The sequence below is a fragment of the Polistes fuscatus genome, unplaced genomic scaffold (assembly GCF_010416935.1).
Source record: "Polistes fuscatus isolate 324 unplaced genomic scaffold, CU_Pfus_HIC Scaffold1, whole genome shotgun sequence".
Taxonomy (NCBI): Eukaryota; Metazoa; Arthropoda; class Insecta; order Hymenoptera; family Vespidae; genus Polistes; species Polistes fuscatus.
Genome location: NW_025112997.1, coordinates 16,220,929 through 16,243,035, shown reverse-complemented (window position 1 = coordinate 16,243,035; position 22,107 = coordinate 16,220,929). Strand labels below are relative to the sequence as shown.

At 31.4% G+C, this 22,107-nt stretch overlaps 1 protein-coding gene across 1 annotated transcript in view; it reads left to right on the top strand.

Moving 5' to 3' along the window:
* The window catches only part of LOC122523288 (receptor-type guanylate cyclase Gyc76C-like), an 81,983-nt gene that overhangs the window by 54,397 nt on the left and 5,479 nt on the right, over nucleotides 1-22,107 (top strand). Inside the window, 6 exon segments of the mRNA XM_043644965.1 lie at nucleotides 20,268-20,574; nucleotides 20,803-20,949; nucleotides 21,110-21,303; nucleotides 21,401-21,560; nucleotides 21,719-21,873; nucleotides 22,072-22,105. Coding sequence (XP_043500900.1) covers nucleotides 20,268-20,574; nucleotides 20,803-20,949; nucleotides 21,110-21,303; nucleotides 21,401-21,560; nucleotides 21,719-21,873; nucleotides 22,072-22,105 — 997 coding nt within the window.

Here is a 22,107-nt window from a genome sequence, read left to right as displayed (position 1 = left end):
ATCGAAGGCTCTCGAAAGACGAAGGCGACTCGAGATTGCGTGGACCACCCTGTGCACGTCCGAGTACCCATTTAGGTACATACGTGTAGGTGGACGTTGAGCTTGTAATGCCCACCTATGCGCCGAAGCGAAGCTCGTAACACGCACGAATACCACAGAGAATCAGTGGGAATTTTCGATAACGCAACTTCGCTTCTCTCTCTCTCTCTCTCTCTCTTTTAGTATGTATGTAAGAAAATCACATATATATGACATCTACATATGTAGTACCTATCTACCTACCTACCTTCCTTCCTTCGTGCAACCACCTGTTGATGCTGCTTACGTTACGCGCAGACTTCGAAGCGGATATTCGAGGTGTTATTAAAGTTACCACTCTATTCGAATCTCTGTGAATTGTTGTATACCTGTTGTCAACGAATTTCGGAATCAATAAAATATTATAATCATGTATATATCTATGTATTTACCATACGTATGCGTTATTTGATGTATATGTAAAATAGCTGGTTGAGAATCGTAATTTTTATATAAACAAAAAATGATAATTGTGTTTATAGATAAGGATAAATCCTTATTTTATTTATAACTAATTTTCAAAGTAGCGTTTCATTTCGGTTAATTTGTCTTTCCGTCTTTTCCGGGTTTTATTTACGTAACATCGATGGATGTTTAAGAATAGCATTTAAATGCTATTATATGTACATACTTACGTGCTATGTTGTAATACCTCTAGGTTACCAATTACTGTACACTTGACAACATTTATCTAGTTATTTATTTAAGAAAATGTTTTTCTTTTATTTTCATATATAACAATGATTTCTTCACATTATTTCGATGATAATTGGCTTCTATGGACAATATGATAGATAATTATATCTTTTAATAGATTTAATTTATTCCTGTTTGTATTTTTCCTCGTATATGTCGATAATTATGAAAGTAGAATAAATAAATAAAAGTTATAGAAAATTTATATTATATAATTTATTTTATATTATAAATAATCGTTATATACAATAAATCTAATAATCAATCGTTCCAATTTTTTTACTTAATCGCCATAGAAATATAACAAAACAAAATGTTAATAAGTTAACAATATTTGACAATATTACAAAAAAAAAGAAATAATAATATCATTGAGAAATAAAGAATTCTAAAATTAAATTCTAAATTGTATATGTGTAAGAGAAAATTGATGAGGTCAGGGGTGTGGGGGGGGGTAGGAGTGAGAAGCGAAATGGAAGGAGTCTGATAAGTTACATAGAGACGAACGATCAGTACTCTGCTCGAAAGGAACGAATTATTCTATCGACGGGGGCATTTGCATGAAAACTGCTGATTCTGCTGACCTTCGCGATCTATTTATAACCAAGCCTGTTGATGCCCCACGCACTACTCGTGTAGACTCTTACCTGGTCTGGCCTGGTATATTACCCCAACGTTGTCCCAGACTCTACATCGTGGACCGATTCTATACTACCTTTTTCTTATTTTAAAAAAAAAAGTTAATATCATTCGTTCTCGAAGATCTAAATGATACTGGTGTCTAAAGAAAGATTGATCGGGTCGGTTTTAATTAATTCATTTTATTAATTAATTAATTTTATTATATAGAAAAATATAAATTACAAGAAAAAAGGTTGGATTTGTTCATACAAAGATATAAACGATTCACGTGTCTTCGAAATGATCGATTTGATCTATATTTATTAAACATCTTAACTATTCGAATTAATTAAATATTCTTCTTATATGAATATGAATAAAAAGTTCTCTCGATTCATCCGTTCAAAGATTTAAACGATAAATATGTCTAGAATGATCGATTTACTATGAAACTTTAAAAAAAAACCATCTTTTATTTACCATGAAACTGTAACCATTAAATTTATTTAACTAGTCTTCTTATACAAATAGACATTTTAAGAATTGGAAAAATACACATCATCCATCTTAAGATATAATCGATACACTTCTACTAGAATGATCGATCGAATTTACTATTATACTTGAAACTTAATTAAAAACACTTGTTTGATTATGTCTTATTATGAAAATATAATTTGAATATTAATAAGTCCCTTTTATTAATTAATTTTCTTTTATCTTTCATATAAATTATTTCATTCGTCGTTAGATAAATATTATTATTATTATAAGAAGAATGAACGTTTAACTAATCGTCATACTTATAATCTATTTACAAAAATGATTAATTTTTCTTCTCTTTCTTGTTATTTTTTGTACAACTTAACTTATAGATTTAACTGTGAAATCGAAAACAATCGATCGAAGGAAGAATTGTAGATCAAATATCATTGAGAAAATTAGTACAACATTTGTAATTAGACCATTTTGATGGATAGCATGGAAGTAGTAAACGTTGTCCGTAAATAATTAGTGAGAACCGACGATTGTGGTTAACAGCAAACAAGTAGTAAATGCTACTTTTAAAGTAAGCTGTGAAGAGCGACAGACGATTTTGGTCAATAGCTAGCAAGTAGTAAGTGCCATCTTTAAATAAGCAATGCAGACAGACATAAGAAGCGTGAGAATACCGGTTTTTCGAGAATCGATCCGATTCGGTTGGTGCATTATCATTTATTTGCGATCGAGTGTATAATTATATCACGGATTAAGAGTGTTCGTTAATTGGCAGCTTTCATCGTGAATAAAATAATTATTATTATCTAGAAGAGAATTGAAATGAATTATTTCTCTGAATTTAAATTTCTATCTTACGTACTTTTTGATAATCGACCTAGTTGAATAAAAAAAGAAAAAAAAAGAGAGAAATTTGTTGGAAAAAAAAATGGGTCAGTCGATTTTTATACAACACACATTATCCGATTTATCCGATTTATATTTTAATACAAAACCAAATAGACCTTGAATCAAAAGAATCTTGTTCAAGTGAGAATACATTCATTGTAATTGGAGTAGAGAAACGAAAAATAAAAAAGGGAGAGAAGGAGAGAGAGAGAAAAAAAGAAAATAGGTTGAGGGTCGTGTGTCTCCATGTTCGAGCACAGTTAAATTTTATTTATAGAATCGAGTATGAAAGAACGAATAGAACGTGGGAAAACTCGTACATACCGGTTTTATGTGAACTGATTCGTTCACTTTGAAGAAACGTATTTCTGTGTGTCGTATTACTCTCTGTCTGGATGAGAAAAGTATTTTTAAAGAAACCCGTGAAATAAGTTCAATTGGATCACCAACGTTTGATCTTAAAAACAAACAAATACAAGAATTTTCTTTTCTTTTTCTTTTTTTTTATTCGAAATTTGTAATGATCTCCCCCCATTCGCGAATTCAAACGTATTATATAAAATGATAATTAATTGTTTAAGAAAAATAAAAACTAAATTTTTATTATAGCATAAAGTATAAAACGAAAACTGAAATTATATATATAGGAAGTTATTTAGACTAGAATTAAAAACACTTTATGAAGCAGACTGGTCTGATGAAGTCATCGATAATTAAAAATAGACGGTACTTACATTCGAGTCATCTTCTTTATAAGTCCAAGAAAATAGACTACACGTCTCATAGATTATTGTTATATGTAATATACCTAGATATGACGAAGAATCGATTAATGTTAACAAAAGAACGAGAGATAAAGAAAAAGAATTAACAAAAGTAGAAATTTTAAAAAATCAGAAATAAAAATATCGTTTTAAGAAGAATTTTTACATTTTTTCTCTTTAAACTTTTATTTCATTTAATTTTTATTTTTATTATTAAACATTTCCAACTTCATTTATCATCTCTCTCTTCCTCTATTTTTCGTGCGTTTCAATTTTAATTAAGGAATTGGACATTTATTTCAGTATTGCACAACAATCTAAGTTAATTAATATCGATACGCAAAAGGAAAATGTTCGTTAAAGCATGATTCTTGGGTAATCGCGAAGTTACACGTGAACTTTAATGTTTATTTCAATTAAATTCACGTTCATCTTTCTTCTCCAAAAGGATCGTTTAAAATAATATCAAAATAATCATACCAATTCGTTCATACTCCTCGTCCAATTTCACGCTTTCTTATCGTCTTTTCTATAAGAAAATAGTTGATTTAGAGACAAAGAAACATTTTTGATTGAATCATTCAACCGAATCTAATTCACGGCGTGTTGCGAGACATCGAAATATCATTTATCTCATTCGATTTAGTTATTAAATAATTTGTATTATCTATTTATCTTATTGTAAATATACCTCCTATTGATTTGATCTTCAATTAAAAAAATATATTTTTTTAAACGATTTTTCATACAATTATCTTCATTCGCACATATTCACTTTATTTACTTTTTTTTCAATATTCTAATACGCAATACCTTTTATTCAACTCTCTTGATAAAATAATAATAATAATAATAATAATAATAATAATAATAATAATAAAGTAATTCATATTCTCTTTTATTTTTTTTCTTTCTCTCTTTCTCACTCTCACTCTTATGCGTTCACTTAATGTGGATGCCGCCTCAAGTGACGACGACGCGGCTGGTTTCAGACTAAAATACACTTAATTAATCCTTAATTGGTCAGCACCAATTATAATCCCAATGTAGCGACGCGTATTCATTCGTTCAACAAGAATGTATGACCGGGCAAAGGCGATGTTCTTTCCTCGTTTTACGATCAAGATGAAGACAAAGACGTTACTTCGCTCGCCAAGATTTTCAGAAATTTAAACGGTCGTTTAATTCGCTTACCGAGCGCACGATTTTGTTATTACATATTAAAGATATATGTGTGTATGTAATAGTTTTCACGCTTAATAATAAATTTACTTCTTAACAACTATTAAAGTGAAAGGAATCGAGTAATCATAATTTTTGTTCTTTTTAATAAAATTGAATAAAAACTAAAGTAAAGTATTACGCATGTATAACATTAAACGTTAACGTATAGTAATTATGTTATTACATACATTTTTAATAGTTACATAAATACTATTTAAAAGTCAATTATTTCACAATGTAAATTATTATAACACAGCTTTGAAGAATACAAAAAAACGTATGTTTTTGTTTCTGCACGTGTTCCAAGCAAGAATACTTGACCGCGAATTTTCAATGTAATATGGATGAATAATAACCAAGCCACACACACCGATATTACTCCACCTTCCGTGGTTTTCTCTATGATCGAGCCGTTCACCGACAACGCGATATGGAAATAAATTTTTTTCAAATACTAATAAGAACTCGGGTTAGGTCAAGACGCAAGGAGCGCCATCGTCAATCCATCGAGAATCGGTGCAAGGTCACCTTTTACTATATCATTCTTCGATTCCTCGCTTCCGTGTTTGTAGATAATTTATATATCTATTAAAATTTCAAGAAGAAGTCGAAAAATTGTCAATATCTTCGAATGGTATTTATTTCAATACATAAAACGCAACATCAATTAATCGGATTCCGTAGCTTCCATGTAAAATATTCATTTAATAAACTTAAAAGAATCGTATTTCCTAATCTAACTAACGACAAGTTTCGAGTTATTCTATCTTTAAACTTGCATACAATTCTTAACATATCCGAAACCGGTAAGGTAGTTCCACGTCGTTAAATATTAAATTTGAATTGATAATTTGCTTATTAAATTTCATTTTATTTTTAAATATCCAATTTTATTCGATTTTATTTTCAACTTCATAAATTTCATTATCATTTCTTAATTTAGTAATATATATTTTATATTTCAAGTTATTATTATGTAAGACAAATCTATATAAATTTTATGTTCCAGTCAATTCATTATATTCCTTTTTTAAAAATATATTTTAAGAATTTATGCAGCTCTTGCAATGCAAATATTTCCAATAATTTTTCATCAAACATATTATAACCTTTCTTGAAATGTTAAATAACAAATGATTATAAGCGTGATATCAAGGAAAAAATATTTTGTATATTTACATATATTTAAATAGCATAACCTTGGATTATTCAGCTATAGACTTTATACGCAGTATAAACATCTCACCCAATAAACGTCGGACACAAATGTGTTAACATTTCTCAGGCTTATCAACATAGAATGCATTTCTTTCTATTATAAGTTTGGTATAAGTAAATAATACTACGATGAACATAGAATGATAGTTATTTTTTTATTGATTACCGTCAATAACCAAGAAAATGAAAATTCTCATCTTCTTCGTTTTCTTTAAACTTTTCCTACGCTTTGTTTATTTTATCTTGATAGATCAAACGAATTATAGAACATATAAACTTCGATACTTGAATCGTCCAGAACCGTTTTAATTTTCTCAAACAATTTTAACAAAAATAAGCAAGCACGTTCAAAAATTTTAATTATATTTTTTCTAACTTTCCAATAGAATACGAACAAAGTAAAATGCAATAGAACATCGATTATCCAAACACATTCAGTATAGTATACACAAACATATATACGCGCGCGCGTATATTTTTCTTTAATTTCTAAGTCTTTAATTCTATACAATTTTCTTGTGTTTGTTTTGTGAATTGTAATAATATTTTTTAAATTTAATAATATGTTATATATTTAAATTATTATATACTATGTGTTATATTATAAGACAAGTGTTTTATGTACAGGGTCTTTCGCCTAACTCGACCATCTAACATATCTTGCTTATTTCGTACGATAGAAAAAAATGTCATGGAAACAAAATATTCTGTTCAAACTCGCCGATATAGCGTTAGGCCGAATTTTTTTTTCAAGGTCATTTTTTCGAGATATCAAGGTCATCGTTTTTTTTTTTTAATGGGACTTCAAATTTTACTACAATATTCTTATAGTTTATAAAAAACCGAATCCAACGATGTGCAACATGTTGACCTTCGAATGACCTTTACTGAGAAAATCGTGAAAAGTTTGTCAGGAACTTCAGTACGCGCTTGGAGGACGTTAATGAAGAAACAAATGCAATTAGCGTGTAAGACACTTATACAAGCAAAAATCTTCTCATGTACAAAAGACAATATTTCACAATTTTCTCGGTAAAGGTCATCTGAAGGTCAATATATTGCACATCGTTGGATTCGATTTTTCATAAGCTATAAGAATATTGTAGTAAAAATATGCAGTCTCGTTTAAAAAAAAATACGATGACTTTGATATCTCGAAAAAAATGACCTTGAAAAAAAATTCGGCCCATCACCAAATCGGCGCCTTCGAACAGAATATCTTTTTTCTTTAACATTTTTTTCTATCGTACGAAATAAACGAGATATTTTAGGTAGTCGAGTTATATATATATATACATATATACGTATGAGCTGTTCACAAGGCAATTATAACTCTACTTTTAGACTTCTTAAAAACTTCTATTAAAACAATTTGTCAATACTTAACTTAATATATTTCAAATAAATATCTTTAACAATTATATATAATACCACTAAATGACAGCTATATAGATCATAAATTACATATATGATTACGCTAGTTAGATAACAAAAACATATTATTTCAAATAGTTACTCGTATAAATAAATGCCCTCGATCGTATCTTTAAACGAGCCAATTGCAGTATCGTATTGCTTGATAAACATAAAACAAACTAAACATTAAATATCGAGCTGACGCATAATTAATATATTAATGAGATTTTCAATCGAATTCATTCGATTGACGTCCATTTGGTGAAAATACGCTCGTTTCCTGAATAAAAGAAACATTAGAAAAAAAATCATTCGACGTAAACATGTACGTAAATACGTACGCGTTAAAATGGAGTAGCAAAGTTTTAACGATAGATCGATCTATCAATCGTTCCTATGTTCATGGATACAATAACGGTGCGAAAGGTGCATAAATCAAACAGCATTACGACGCGTTGCGAACGGTATTACGGCAACCGTATTATAGCGGGTGTCCGTTATCAGTTTAGCACATGTCCAAGTGGCTGCTTTTATCGGCAACTATATTTAGCCGAAAGTATTGCTTAGTCTGAAAACACACGCTCTCTAGCTTACTGACGCTTACTGTGACTGACTGAATCGAAAAAGGAACAAACCTGCTGGATTAGACGAGTTACGCATTGGTCCATTCCTAACTTATTCGATTTTAATACTTAATTAATGAATTACAAGTGAAAATATATATATATAAATATTTCATTAACTTTTTGTATTATGAGTATAAATGTTATTTAATAATAAATATATGTAGATAAAAGAAGTGAGAGAAACGAAAGGTATCATGGTTCATGAATTGAAAAATTATGGGTTCATGAATGAATAAGAGAAATATTGAAAAAAAAAACTTAAATCTATCATTATATTTTTATTGCGACAGACTATATAATATTAATATATAAACAAGCTATTAATAAAAAATTAAAATATAATAATGAAGTCATTTCCAAAATCTTAAATTTGAATCATTTCCATTAACGAATTAGCTACTTTTGAAGGAGCTTCTTCTTATTGTCTAAATTGTTCTTCGAACAAATATTGAATACGTAATAAGTACTTTCTCCTATGTCAATATTTTATCGATTGAAATTACAATCTTTCTATTTTCAATTATGTATTATAGTATTATAATAATTTTAAGTCCCATAGGATTCAATGGATTCCTACGATTGATTCGTATCCGTTAAGGGGACTTAGCAAATTGGATAAATTAGAAATTTCCCGTTAGGATCGAGATGTTAAAGTGAAAGAGAGAGAGAGAGAGAGAGACGGAGGGGAATGGGTGGGGGAGAGGAGAAGAGAGATAGGATACCCGAGGCGGAACGAGTTCACGATGGTTAATGGACAGAGAGAAAATCTTTAGTCTGCAGAAAAAAGAAGATGTCCGTTCTCAGACGATAGGCTTAGAGACGAGGACATTCCAAATTGGGAATGTTGCGAGTAGTCGTGTATGTACGCAGCCTCAGGTTCGTTCAACGGTATCGCCAAGTCATTAATTTCTTACATTTATTGCACCGTCCGCATACGGTAAAAGACTTATCGCGCGAGCTACGCCAGCTTTTCGAATGCACTCGGTTGAAAAAATTAGTAGCACGTGGCGATACCGTTTTATCGCAACTTCTAACCTTCCTACTTCTAAAATAATGACGACTTTTTTAAGATAATCTCATCAAATTAATTAAACAATTAATGAGAATTTGATAAATCTATCTCTAACTCTACATTTTGCGTAGTATTTTGCGAGGGATTCGATCATTGTAAAAAGAAAAAAAGAAAAACGCGTCATTAAATCTTTAGAATATTTAAAAAAAAAAAATCTAATAATCGTCAAAATCTTCGGTTTATATACACTATTTTTAAAACTAAACAAAAAATTTGTAAATGTTAATGTTTTGAAGATTAATTGACAATATCAAATATATTATCAAAAGCTTTTTATTTCCGATATTGAAAAGGATTTATAAATTTTCGTCACGTATAGACTTTTACGTTGAAATCGGCCATTAGGCCGTTATTAATCATAGTTCGAGTATATATTCGATGTATAGAAGATCGGTGCAAGTTTATGATGCGTAGCAGCAGCGATGGTGGTACTTGCAGCAGCGTGGTGGCTTGCTGCTAACTGCCAGTGTTTATCGTCAAGCTAAATATAGTCCGGACTATTGCTTGGCCGAACGACAAGCCAAAGGAAAGAATAAAAAGAAGGAAGGAAGGAAGGAAGATGGAACGGGTCAGTAGCAATAGCAACAACGAACGCCATCGAGCAGTTGCGAAGCAATACCAGCAGCAACGAACCAAGAGCAACTCGTTCCCATGATACTCTGTTATTCCCTCTCCTCTTCTTCTACTTGTTAACCACGCACGCTCGTACAAGTACGAGAAAGAAAGAGGAAGTTGGAGGAGGATCACGAGTCCACGTTATTCTCGCGAGAATCCTTACTCTCTTGTACTTTGAACCTTTAAACATAACTACAACATTAGCTGTGTTAGAATTTACCTGTTGAACCTATTTTGGTCTCGATGGGAAAAACATTAAACTCTACGTGATTACTACTACTATTGCCATTTGTCGTCAAAGATCTTTCAATCCTTTTCCCAATAGATTTCAAAACTCAATCTGTTTAGTACAAATTTTATCTTCACAGTTATTTATGTTCTAATAATATTTAGAATCATTTTTTGATTTGTCTTCTACGAGATGTAAATATTTTTATACGATCACTAATTGAATTCAATTTTTAAGTAATTTCTCGTCAAATTTTCTCTCTCTCTCTCTCTCTTCTTTTTTATTTTATTTTATTTTTTTTTTTATTTCAAGATTTTCAATCCAATTATAATGTCATTTTATTCGTGTTGATTAGCTGTAAATGATTATGAGTTTTTACATGAAACTTATCGTGTCTATCGATATGACCAAGTTACTCTTTCAGTCGTTGCACGCAACCGAGATCAAGTTGTCGCGTTGATCGGCTAATCAAGAGAACAAAACTCTTCTTACATAACGATACTATAAACTAGTAACACCAAAGTTCTAGGAGAGTACATTGCTTCTCAACATTGTTAATTACAAATGATTCATTATCTATGACTCAACAATCCTTGTAATAATAGATTGTTATTATTCTGTTTAATTCCAACCATAATGTCGCGAACCAGGAAAAAAATTTAATTAAATGCTCGCTATACTCCTATGAATTTCAACGAACTTAAACGTCCATTGTAGAAACTATTTAAAGCATGTATAAAAAGAAATATTTTTATTGTTCGAGAGAAACGAAACGAATTAATGAATATAAAAAAAACCATGGAAATCGTAATTTCAATTTACAAATATAAATTTATAATTTAAACATTTAAACAATTTCTGATTGCAATAGTTAGTAATTTGTGGAATTAAAAACGTTGCCTTATGAATAATTATTTACCGTATATTAATTCATATAAAGAAAGATATAAAATATTTCAAGCTATTTTACATTGCATATTTGTTTTACGAATAATATTTTCAAAAATGTTTCTTCTAATATTTTAATATTATTGTAAAGAATAGTATTGTTTGAGAACAGTTTTCTAAAAATTAAAAATCTCCTTTAAATCTACAAAATATCAACAGTTTTAGTGAACGAAAGAGAATAATGCGAAAGGAAAAATAAAATAAAAAGATACAAGAAAATGTTGGTGGTATTTTTATTTATGGAGGCCGCGCGTAGCTGTTGTCATCGACGTTATCGATTCTCTCTCTCCCTCTCTCGAAATTGAATTTCTTAACTTAGGAATCGTAATTTGATTTACACGACTTTCCGAAAGTTGTTTCGTCACATTCAAGGATATACGCGCGTGCGCAACTCTATCGCTATTTGTCCGTCCCGCGACTATAAATAGACGCTGTTGATTTATGAATAAATGAAAGCACTGCCCTATCCGTGTGAAGGCACGCGTGCGATCGTGTGCTCGATCGTGCCTCCTCGTTTGCGTCGGACGCTTGTATATCTCTCTCTTTCTCTCTTTGGTTCTTATACTCGCTTCCTCTTTCCCTCTTTCCCTCTCTCTTTCTCTTCTCTATCATTCGTATCTATTCGTGTTATTTACGTGAAGAGATTGTTGTGCCGTATGTCGCTGCCAGATGTTCGAGCTCCGTACTCGCCTATCGAAACAACGAGTTATTCGATTTAAATATTCCCGCCTATTTATTTAAATATTTTAAATACATTTCTCTCTCTCTCTCTCTCTATCATCATCTCTCTCTCTATCTATCTATCTCTCTTTCTCTCTTCCCTTTTACTTTACTGATATAAAAACTGATGATTTTATTTTTGTTAAAATTTAAGTACAGTCAGATAAAAGTCAAGAATTCAAAAACACGCACATAAATCTTGTCTTTTTAATCTGATTTATTCTATTTCATTATTTTCCTTCATTTAAGCGCAATCGATTATATATTATTTTATAAATAGATATAACAAATATGTTGTTAAAATCGAACTACGCAAATTTTTAAAATAAACTTTGATAAGCGTGTTTTTTCTTTTCTTTTATTAAATAAAGATATATATTATATTGTGTATAACTATTATAAGTACTAACTTCTAAAAGTGTATAATAGATAAATAGATTATTGGAATGAAATACGCACTGATACACATTTGGTTAGATGAACACATATAGTAAATAATTAGATCAAATGTCAAAATTATGCAACAATCGTCGTAATACCGATAGAGATACACGAGAATAATAATAGTAAACTCACGATTATAAAAGAGAGAGAGAGAGAGAGAGAGAAAAGGATAGATTGTGTTCAATCGATCGAGATTAATTGGCAGGATCTGCGTTTAATCGTCGAACGCTCGGTAGTACTCTGTAATTTGAGTCACCGTGCTTCGAAAGAGAGAAGAGTAATTAATTCTTAGAAGCCAAATGGTTTATTGCATAATAAGAGAATTCATCGCGGGTACTTTTGCGAATTGCTACGATTACCTTGAATTTATTTTATATACAATGCATGTATGTATATATATTGCATTTCTGCTGTGTTGCGTCGGATACTCTAACGTTTCTCGTTTCGATCCTTAGCTGCCTTCAAAGAAATTCTATGATATTTATCTCGAATGAATATAAGAATACTAGTAAAATAAATAAAGGAGATCAGGCATGTGCACAAATTATTTATTCATATATTATACTTTGGAATAATAAACAAAATACGTATATTATACCTATATAATATACAATTTTTTATATAGATGAATGAAAAATACCATTAAAGGATGTAAAAAAAAACAGACAAATATATTGATAGATAAATATTAATTATTAATAATCACTGCAATGTAAAACATACACACATATACAATATATATATATTAAATATAATATTTAATTTTCTACGTAATAGTAAATAAAATATTATACTTGAAGGCGTACGAATATATAAATGCATGTGTATGTACGTACATACATAAGTACATATACCTATATCTATATTTACAAAAAAAAAGCGAGAGAGATGATAAAATTATAAAGAATGATAAAATTCAAATATTTTTGGGGTCACGACACGAAAGAGAATAAACATCCTGTTATCATCAGAATAGTCACGAGATGTTCGAACGATATTTTGTCACTTTCACCGAAACACCTGTCGCAGCCGGCGGCTATCGTCTCGTGTACACGTGCATCATATACATATACATACATGCGCGTAAATCCATATATATATATAATACGTGTACTACGAACAATGATCCCAAGGATGATAATGATCGAGACTCTGTCAGCGTGTCTCTTTGACAACGAAGACGAAGATGTAGCTCGTCGTCGATCATTTTCTTTCTCTTTCTTTCCTTCTTTATTTCTTAGAGCTCGAGCTACCACGAGCGTCCTTGAAGCGTGTCACAATCCAGCCGATGCCTTTTGATCGTGACCTTTGGCTCTTGTTGCAAGCCGACGGTTCTCAAAAGAAAGATCAACGACAACGGTTGCCATCGGCACTGCCAAAGAATTGAACGACCGAAGATCTAACTCTTATTTGTATGGATGTGTATATACCTACATATGTGTATACATATATATGTATGTATGTAAAAGAGAGATAGGCTGTTGGATTTAAATGTTCCTTTTCTTCGTTTATCGCGAGTTTATCGTGCTGTTTTATACTGCGACGCGACACAACCGACGTCTTTAAATTTTCCCTCCTTTCGGAGAACGCTAAAGGAAATTCTAATGAACGCTCGGGGAATATAAATAGAGCTACACGAGAATTCTAAAGAAGGTAGGTTGGTAAATACTTACGTACAACAATTTCATGAGAGTACACCGATATATATATATCGATTCAAACGATTTGTAAGTTCTCTTTTCTTCTTTTTTTAAATCATTTATCAATGTTTTTGATTGAAGAACGATTTATACAAAATGTTGACTGTGATCAACTTATAGGAGTAGATTTGTTATAAATTATAAGAAAATGTAAATGAAATTTCAAATAACCATTAACAATACAAATTATATCGAGAGAATATTAATTTAATATTTAATTATTATTTGAATAATTTTTAAGAAATGTAATACATGTCTTCTTTTTGCGTGGAACGTTCTATAAATCATAGAGAGAGCCAAAGAAAAATCCATTGACGATAGAAATTATGAAAAATCTCAATGAATATTGAAATCGTTGTAATTTTGAATCAATCGGCAAGTATACTTGTGATAAAAAAAATATGATTGATTATTATTATCGTCTTAAAATAATCGAAGTAATCAATCTCTAAGCAAGGACTTTTTTTTATTCAAAGGACGATTATACAAATGTTCTTTTACCTAGAAAGCAAACATTCAATGCATCGTTGAGCATTCTCTCGATAGCGGTTGCATACATAATAGCTCGCGAATCAAAGCCGTAAGCTGGTTAAAAATAGCAATGTTACGGTCGAGGACGCGAAATACGATTGTTTCGTTTTTATCCTCGCTATAATATGACGTAATTTTTGAAAAATCTCATAAACTTGGCAGTACCTGTTTTGTTAGACGAATCCTTGAAGAGAAAGAGAAGAAAAACAGTGAGCAGCAAAACCATGTCGAGAACGTCTCGTTAATTTTCGTTTGACACTTGGAAATATATAATTTATTCGACGTGGCTTATTTTCTCTTATTTTCTTTCTCTCTGTTTCTCTCTCTCTCTCTCTCTCTCTCTCTCTCTCTCAGAACGTCAAGTATATTTCGAAATTATTTGCAACACCTTACCATTGGACTTTACTGGTATATCTATATTTATTTCACTATTTTTCTTATTTTATTTAAGGCAAAAGAAATATATACAATAGAACGAAATATCAACAATGATATTCAGTCGAGGAATCGTAATTTTTCCCTATCAATTTTTACAGTTTTATTCATTAATTATTATAAATCATAATGTAAAAGACAAAGACTCACAATTCTTATTTATATTAATAACTTGTTTGTATTGGGCAGTAAAAAAATATATACTAAAATATATACAACTATCGTTTTCTATATACGTCAATTTATTATTCATTAATGATTGTTTAAATAAAACAACAAACTAAATATTAAAAGTTAAATGAATTCGCGTTACATTGGATGAAATTCAATTAGAAACTCGTCTATCCGAAAATGTTTTCATGGATATGAACGAAAACGAGATTGGAATCGTCAAAAAGCGACAAATTTATCTGGCCTTTTATTCAACAAGGTCCACGAACGTGAACAATCTCTCTCCGAACTCTAATAGCCACCATTAACGACCCTGACAACGTACTTGCCGATCCGTTCGCACGCTCGCGAATTCCAGGAAGCGATCGTTTCATTCCAACCATCAGGATCGGCTCCTTTCAACGATGCCATTATCGGTGTCCTCTCGAAGGAAACGTTTACGGGTTCTCCTCCTTTTCCTTTTCTCAACATTTTTCTCCTTTTATTTTGATTCCACCTTACACCAACAACGCAGGAAGCTGACCCTTCTGAATTTACCTGTATTTTGTACGCTCGTAGAATTCGATACGCCGATTAAATTGCTGCTAACTTTGATCTCGGGCAAGATCGGAACGAATCCTTGCGTATTTTCGAAGAAGAAATTGAGGTCGTTTTTTTTTCGATAAGAAGAAGACCCATTCAATCCTTCACAAGACTCGTAGGAGGAATCATCTTATTTTTCATCGCTCAGGGCTTGGATATTAAATGAATTTTTTCTTTTTCGGACGGATTCTTCCTTTCTTTTTTTTCTTTTTCTTTTTTTCTTCTTTAGAACCTCGCTCGCCAAAATCCTTTTTAATACTCAAAGAGTTAATTCGACGGAGCATACCCTTAGTGTAGGCATTTGACCGTATCAGGTTTCACTTGCTTTCCGGAAAAGAGAGAAGATTACTATGTCATAAGGATTCTTCGCGAAAACTGTAATTCGATATCTTTTTCAAAATATTCACAATCTTATTTGAGTTGAGTTGAATTGATTTTTAACTTTCACATATGTAATTATATTCTTATACTATAAATAATTAACTTTCTATGTGTAATATGTTTCTTTTTAGAAAATTTCTGATAAAGTGTATATATGTTATCTATCGAATATAAATAAATATTAAAAAGGAAATAATTAAAAAAATTATATAATTATATAATTTTTTATCTCTATAAGATCTACTAGAAAGTTACATTAATTATTGAATATGTTATAATTTTACTATTAGATGTATTTTAAAATTATTGACAATAAGCAAATAAAAGATTTGAATATTATATTCCATTCGGGACTTTCTATAAAAATCTTCTCCTGTTTGGGTTCAACTTCCGTTTCGTACGAGCAGGAAGGAAATCAACGGTGTCGAAAATATAACCGATATATACACACGATTTCGTAACATAATGTAACGAGTCACGATATTAAAAGCTAAACAACCATCTATCAAGCCTAAGAGATCGCTTATCTTCACTCTGAACGCATACTTCGGAGGTCATGGCATTGTAGTATCGCATTCACCAAGCCGGTATTCGATTCCACCGAGTTCACAATTCACGTTTCGCCGGTGTTTAACATTGCTAAATCGGTTCTACTTAACGATGACATTCATTCATTAAACTTATTCACGTTAATGTTACATTACAGTGTTTCACAAATTCACCCAATAAATCAATATACGATTACGTATAATATTAAATTATAATAGATTACAAATAATTTACTTATAAAATGATTTACAATTATAAATAATATATTCTTGATTAATATTAGGTCTACCGGAAAGTTCTATCCGTTTTTAAAATAGAACAAAATAATAAATTGAATAAACTTTATTGAATAATATAATTGTCATGATAATTTATGACTTATTGCCAACGTGATGACAATTTGTATATCCCATTTATAAAAAAATGCCTTATCCCTGAATTGAACCAGTGTTTCTCTGAACGGATAGTATATTCCGGTAGACCTAATAATTTCCAAAATTAATCTCATTTTACGAGTATCCCGAAATTTGCATGAATATTATAATATAATAATAAATAAATGAAATATAAAATACACACATATACGCAAGCGCATCATAGTTACATAATACGATACAATTTGATTCATATCGATACACGTATTTGCCTGAATAAAATCGAAATTGAGTCAATTAGTTTGAATTCATCTGTGCCTAAAATATAATCATAATAAGTAATAATCCATTAGCGAAGGATTTCGAAGATCAAAAGATTTTAACATCGATAGATCGTTGAATCGATCACGTGACGTATTAGAATCGATCTCCTCGCCTCCGCAAACGAGCAGTGAGATTCCTCGATTGTTTTTCGAACGGTCGTGGAGACGCGTTGCACAACTCAAAGACGAAGACGACTGGGACGTGAGAGAGTATAGATAAAGGGAGTGCACGAATGAAAGAGAGAGAGAGAGAGAGAGAGAGAGAGAGAGAGAGAAGAGAGAAACCCGTCCGTTGTGTGTAGCACGTTGGAGATCTCGACTCTCGAGCTCCCTCAAGGTGGTCTCGTCTAAATATAGCCGAGTGGAGCTCAGAATAACACCACGTCGAGCCGGCAATGACCAAAGCCCACCTCACCTCGTCGACGAACAAGGATAAACCTACCAAGCGGGTCACTTTCATATACTTCGACCGATCTCCAAAATCGCACAACAAACAAACGCGATACAAGTTATGAAAACGATCGATCGATCGATCTTTCACATCATTCACGATATCGAAAATATTCGACTTTTTTATTATTTATGAAATAATTCAATTAGGCTTCTTGGATGATTGAACAATCCAAATAAAATTGTATCATAAGAAGTAAGATCTAAGATTAAATTACCTTTTTTTCTAATTATATAATAATTTAATAATATCATTAATTTATCTGTATATAATTATCGAATTGATTTTTGAATTTACGTAATAAATAGTAAGACCATAAAATCACTTTTTTCTAACTATATAATAATTTAATAATATCATTAATTTATCTGTATATAATTATCGAATTGGTTTTTGAATTTACGTAATAAATAATAAGACCATAAAATCACACATTTTTCTAATTAAGTATAAATTAGAACAAGAGTGACGTTTTAAAACGTCATTCTCATATCAAAGATTAACGAGAAAATCATTGATTATCAAATAAATCAAACAAACCCGTATTTATACATTCCGCATATGATATATAACAGCATATAAATCTTTATATATTTGTGATGATATTTCTTTCGCCAAAAGAGCAGCGTCAAAATCAATTGGAAACTGAGCGCGTTGTTTTACGTGCCGATTACAATGATTTCACCGTCATGGCGATATGCGTCGCGTCGCGTCGCGTCGTGTCGTGTCGTGTCAATTTATTTCTCGTATAGCGTTAGATCCGAGAGCACCGGCTGCAATTCTGCGTTCCTACTTTTAACATATAATCATTCACTTTATCGTTTTGCAGAACCAGATTGTTACGGTTCGCAAGATTTTCTCGATCCTCGATCTGAAAGTTACTGTCATCGCGATGAATCGAGGAAGCGAAAGTTCGCCATACCATTAGAAAAGTGATAGATTGAGGAGGATAGAATATTTATCAAGCCAGGAATGTTATTACATAAAAAGTAACAAAATTCTAATCAAATATATGATGTATTACGTTTATTAGTCGATTCCGATCCGTTTTATTTATTTAAATCTTTTTTATATAATAATACCGATAATTATGATAGTGGATTGAAAATTAAAAAGAAAATGAATTTTATGATTTATTTTATATTAAAAATTATTTGTATATTTTACAAACTAAATTTTTATAATATTTATGATCCATCTACCTATCTACCTATCCATATATACAATATATAAATTTGAAATTTAATGACATTACGATAAAGTACAAAATTGTTAGAAATATGATAGATAAGGATAGAAAAAAATATAAGTAAGAAATGAGATGTTTCTTATATACACATTTTATGTATATATATATATATGTGTAGATTATTGAAGAAGAACTGACCCTCAGTTGTCACGTTTAATTTATATGTTAATGAGCGGCATGTCACATTTCAGGCGGTACGAAGAGCAACTCGCGGCACAGCCGCCACTGCCACCCGTTCGTTCGCTCTCCCGTTCATTCCACTCTCCTCTTACCCTCCATCCTTGCAAGCCGCGAGTTTATATTTAACTCGCGCCACACACCATGGTACCAGGCGCAGCCCACTTTGCTCCACTCCGCTCTCTTTCTATCTCTTTCTCTCCCACGAGTGCATTCGACTTGCTTCTGGCCGCTCCTCTCTCTCTCTCTCTCTCTCTTTCTCTCTCTTACTCTTTCTCTTTTTCTATCTTCCCGTCTTCTCCGTCTGCTGCATTTTGTTTTTCTTCCTCTCTCTTTTTGTCTATCTTTCTTCCTTTCTCTTTATTTGTCTTTCTCTATGATTGCACTGCACTCCACTTTGCACTTTATACGTTTTAAGAGATACGATTAAAATTCTCTAAAACATTTTCCCTAATTTTTAATGTTTCTTATCTTTCATTATCTTTTAATCAAACTCAACGAATTCCACGATTATTATTTGCTCTCCGTCGAGCTGGTTATTATTTATATTTACTTACCCGAACAAGGTCGGGAACCACACCAATCAATCGGTGTTTATGATTCTATCAATTTAAAGCGATATTCCTTTTTGTAAAACGGTTTTACAATTAGTGGCAGGGATTTTTTAAAATCCGTGTCGAATTTTTGTGCCATGCATTTTTGTGCCAAGCGCTTTGTCCATTTATCTGCGAGTAATGCTGATCGTCGCGATCGCGCTGCCCTTTTTTTCGTCGAAATATGCTGCTCGATGCGCTCGCGCTTCGTGTTATCAGTCATATCAGAAGCGTTACACTAAACATTCAAAACTACATTCGGAACCGAGCGCGTTGCGAATTGACGATCGTGACCAAACATCGCAGCACATTTTCACCCTATGGTATTTACACGAACAGCGCGATTACGCTGCGTGACGCTAAAACAGCTAATTAAAGTCAATTTTAATTAATAAATTTTATCCGAGACCTCTCTCTCTCTCTCTCTCTCTCTCTCTTGCCGATATCGCGAATTTTCACTTTATTCGTTTTTCTATACTTTTCTTTCTGATTATTTTTTTTAAACATTTGTTTATTTTATATTTCTTACTTATTGTTAAATTTCTCTCAATACTTAATATATAAAATAATTAAATACAATGAAGTAGCGAGTCGATTTATATAAATATATTTAAAAAAAAAAGAAGTAAAAATTGTTCACGTCATTCATAAATTTGATTTAAGATAAGATCTACAAATCGATTTATTATTACAGAAATGTTCGGACTACAAAGCTTCGAAAGTGAACACCTTTGCAAGAACGGAGCCTCCAGATACACAAGTTACGAAGTCGGTGATAGCTCTTCTACTTCATTATGGTTGGAACAAATTCACGATTATAACGGAAATCGCCTGGTCGACGGTAGCTCGTTCACTCGAGGAACAGGCGACGAAGCACAATCTGACGGTGAATCACTACAGGACCGTCGAGGATCGTCATACTTGTTGCGAAGAGAGGTTACCGTGTTGTCAAGTCAGCGTATGGTTTCAACTTATACAGGAGACCAAAAATATGACGAGAAGTCAGTCTACATTTTTTTTTATCTTCACATTTTAATGATCCTATAATTTGTTCTTATCTCATATTTTTTTCTCATATTATTTATATATTTATATATATTCTCATATTCATTTTGTTTTAACGTTTCATAAAAATTCAAAAGTTCCAAATTCGATAACTCGATTACCTACGAAAGAATTGAGGCATCGATAAAATCATTCAACGAAAATTTTCATTTTGATTGTTTCAGTATACATTTTTCTTGGTACCGCAATGTCTTTAATAGATATGATGAATTCGATGTTGAATCAAAGGTTACTGGACAACGGGGAATACATGGTCATACATGTGGATATGATGACATATTCACAACGAGAAGCACAAAAGTACTTATGGAGTTAGTATGCCTGTTATCCAAGCGACCTTCTTCAAAATTAAACCTTCAAGTGATAAATTATGTTTCGGACAAAAATAAAATCGTTAAATCGCGTAGAAATACGTTAATAACGAATTAGATTGTTATCATAATTAATATGTCTTGATTTAAATCTTTTCAGAACCGGAACATTTAGACAGTGTGGAAAATTGTCTCGAACCGAAAGACTTTTTAAAGAAGGCAAGATCGCTCATGGTTGTTGCTTCCACACCACCCACTCAAAATTACGAGGAATTTACAAAAAAAGTCCGAGACTACAGCGAAAAGGAACCGTTCAACTTTGTTATTCCAGAACTTCTGAAAAAATATGAAAAGGTATTATTATAATAGGAATAACGATCGTTAGGACAAGGAAATAACAGCGAGGAGATTCTTTTATCTAAAAAAAATTTGGATTTATTTTCTTTTATAGTATGTCTCCATTCATGCGGCGTATCTTTACGATTCGGTGAAATTGTATGCTAGAGCATTGGATCAACTTATACGAGATCAACCGGAACATACTCTACAGGAAATCGCTAGTAACGGAACGCAAATAATAGAGACGATCATCAAAAATCACACTTATCAAAGTAAGTACGTATGATTTGATAATCGAGACTCCAATACTCTATTTTCTTTTTTCTTCTCGTTCAATTGGATCTACAAAATTTTCTCTATTTTTGAAGTTTTCTTTGTGTTTTTGCAATATGTATTATATATTTATACTTATAATTGTAATCGCCTGTAGGTGTCAGCGGAGCGACTATAAAATTGGACAAGTTCGGGGATTCGGAGGGAAATTTTTCGGTGCTAGCTCTGAAGAAGGATCCTTTCCGTTTCAACAATTTTTCCTGCGATTATCAAATGAAACCTGTAGGACAGTTTCAACAGGGTGAAACTCTAGTGAGTGAGTTTAACAGCACTCGTGCGAATCATTCTTTTACATATAGGAATAATGAAGGAAATCTAAAATATTGAAATATTGATACAAAAGAATTATTTTAACAAATCATTTTCTTTCTCTCCCTTTTCCTTACCCCTCTCTTTTTCTGTTGCTTCCTTCCTATATTTAACGAATATTAAAGTATATTTCTCTCGCAGTTATACAGACCATCAGAGTCTATGGATTGGCCAGGT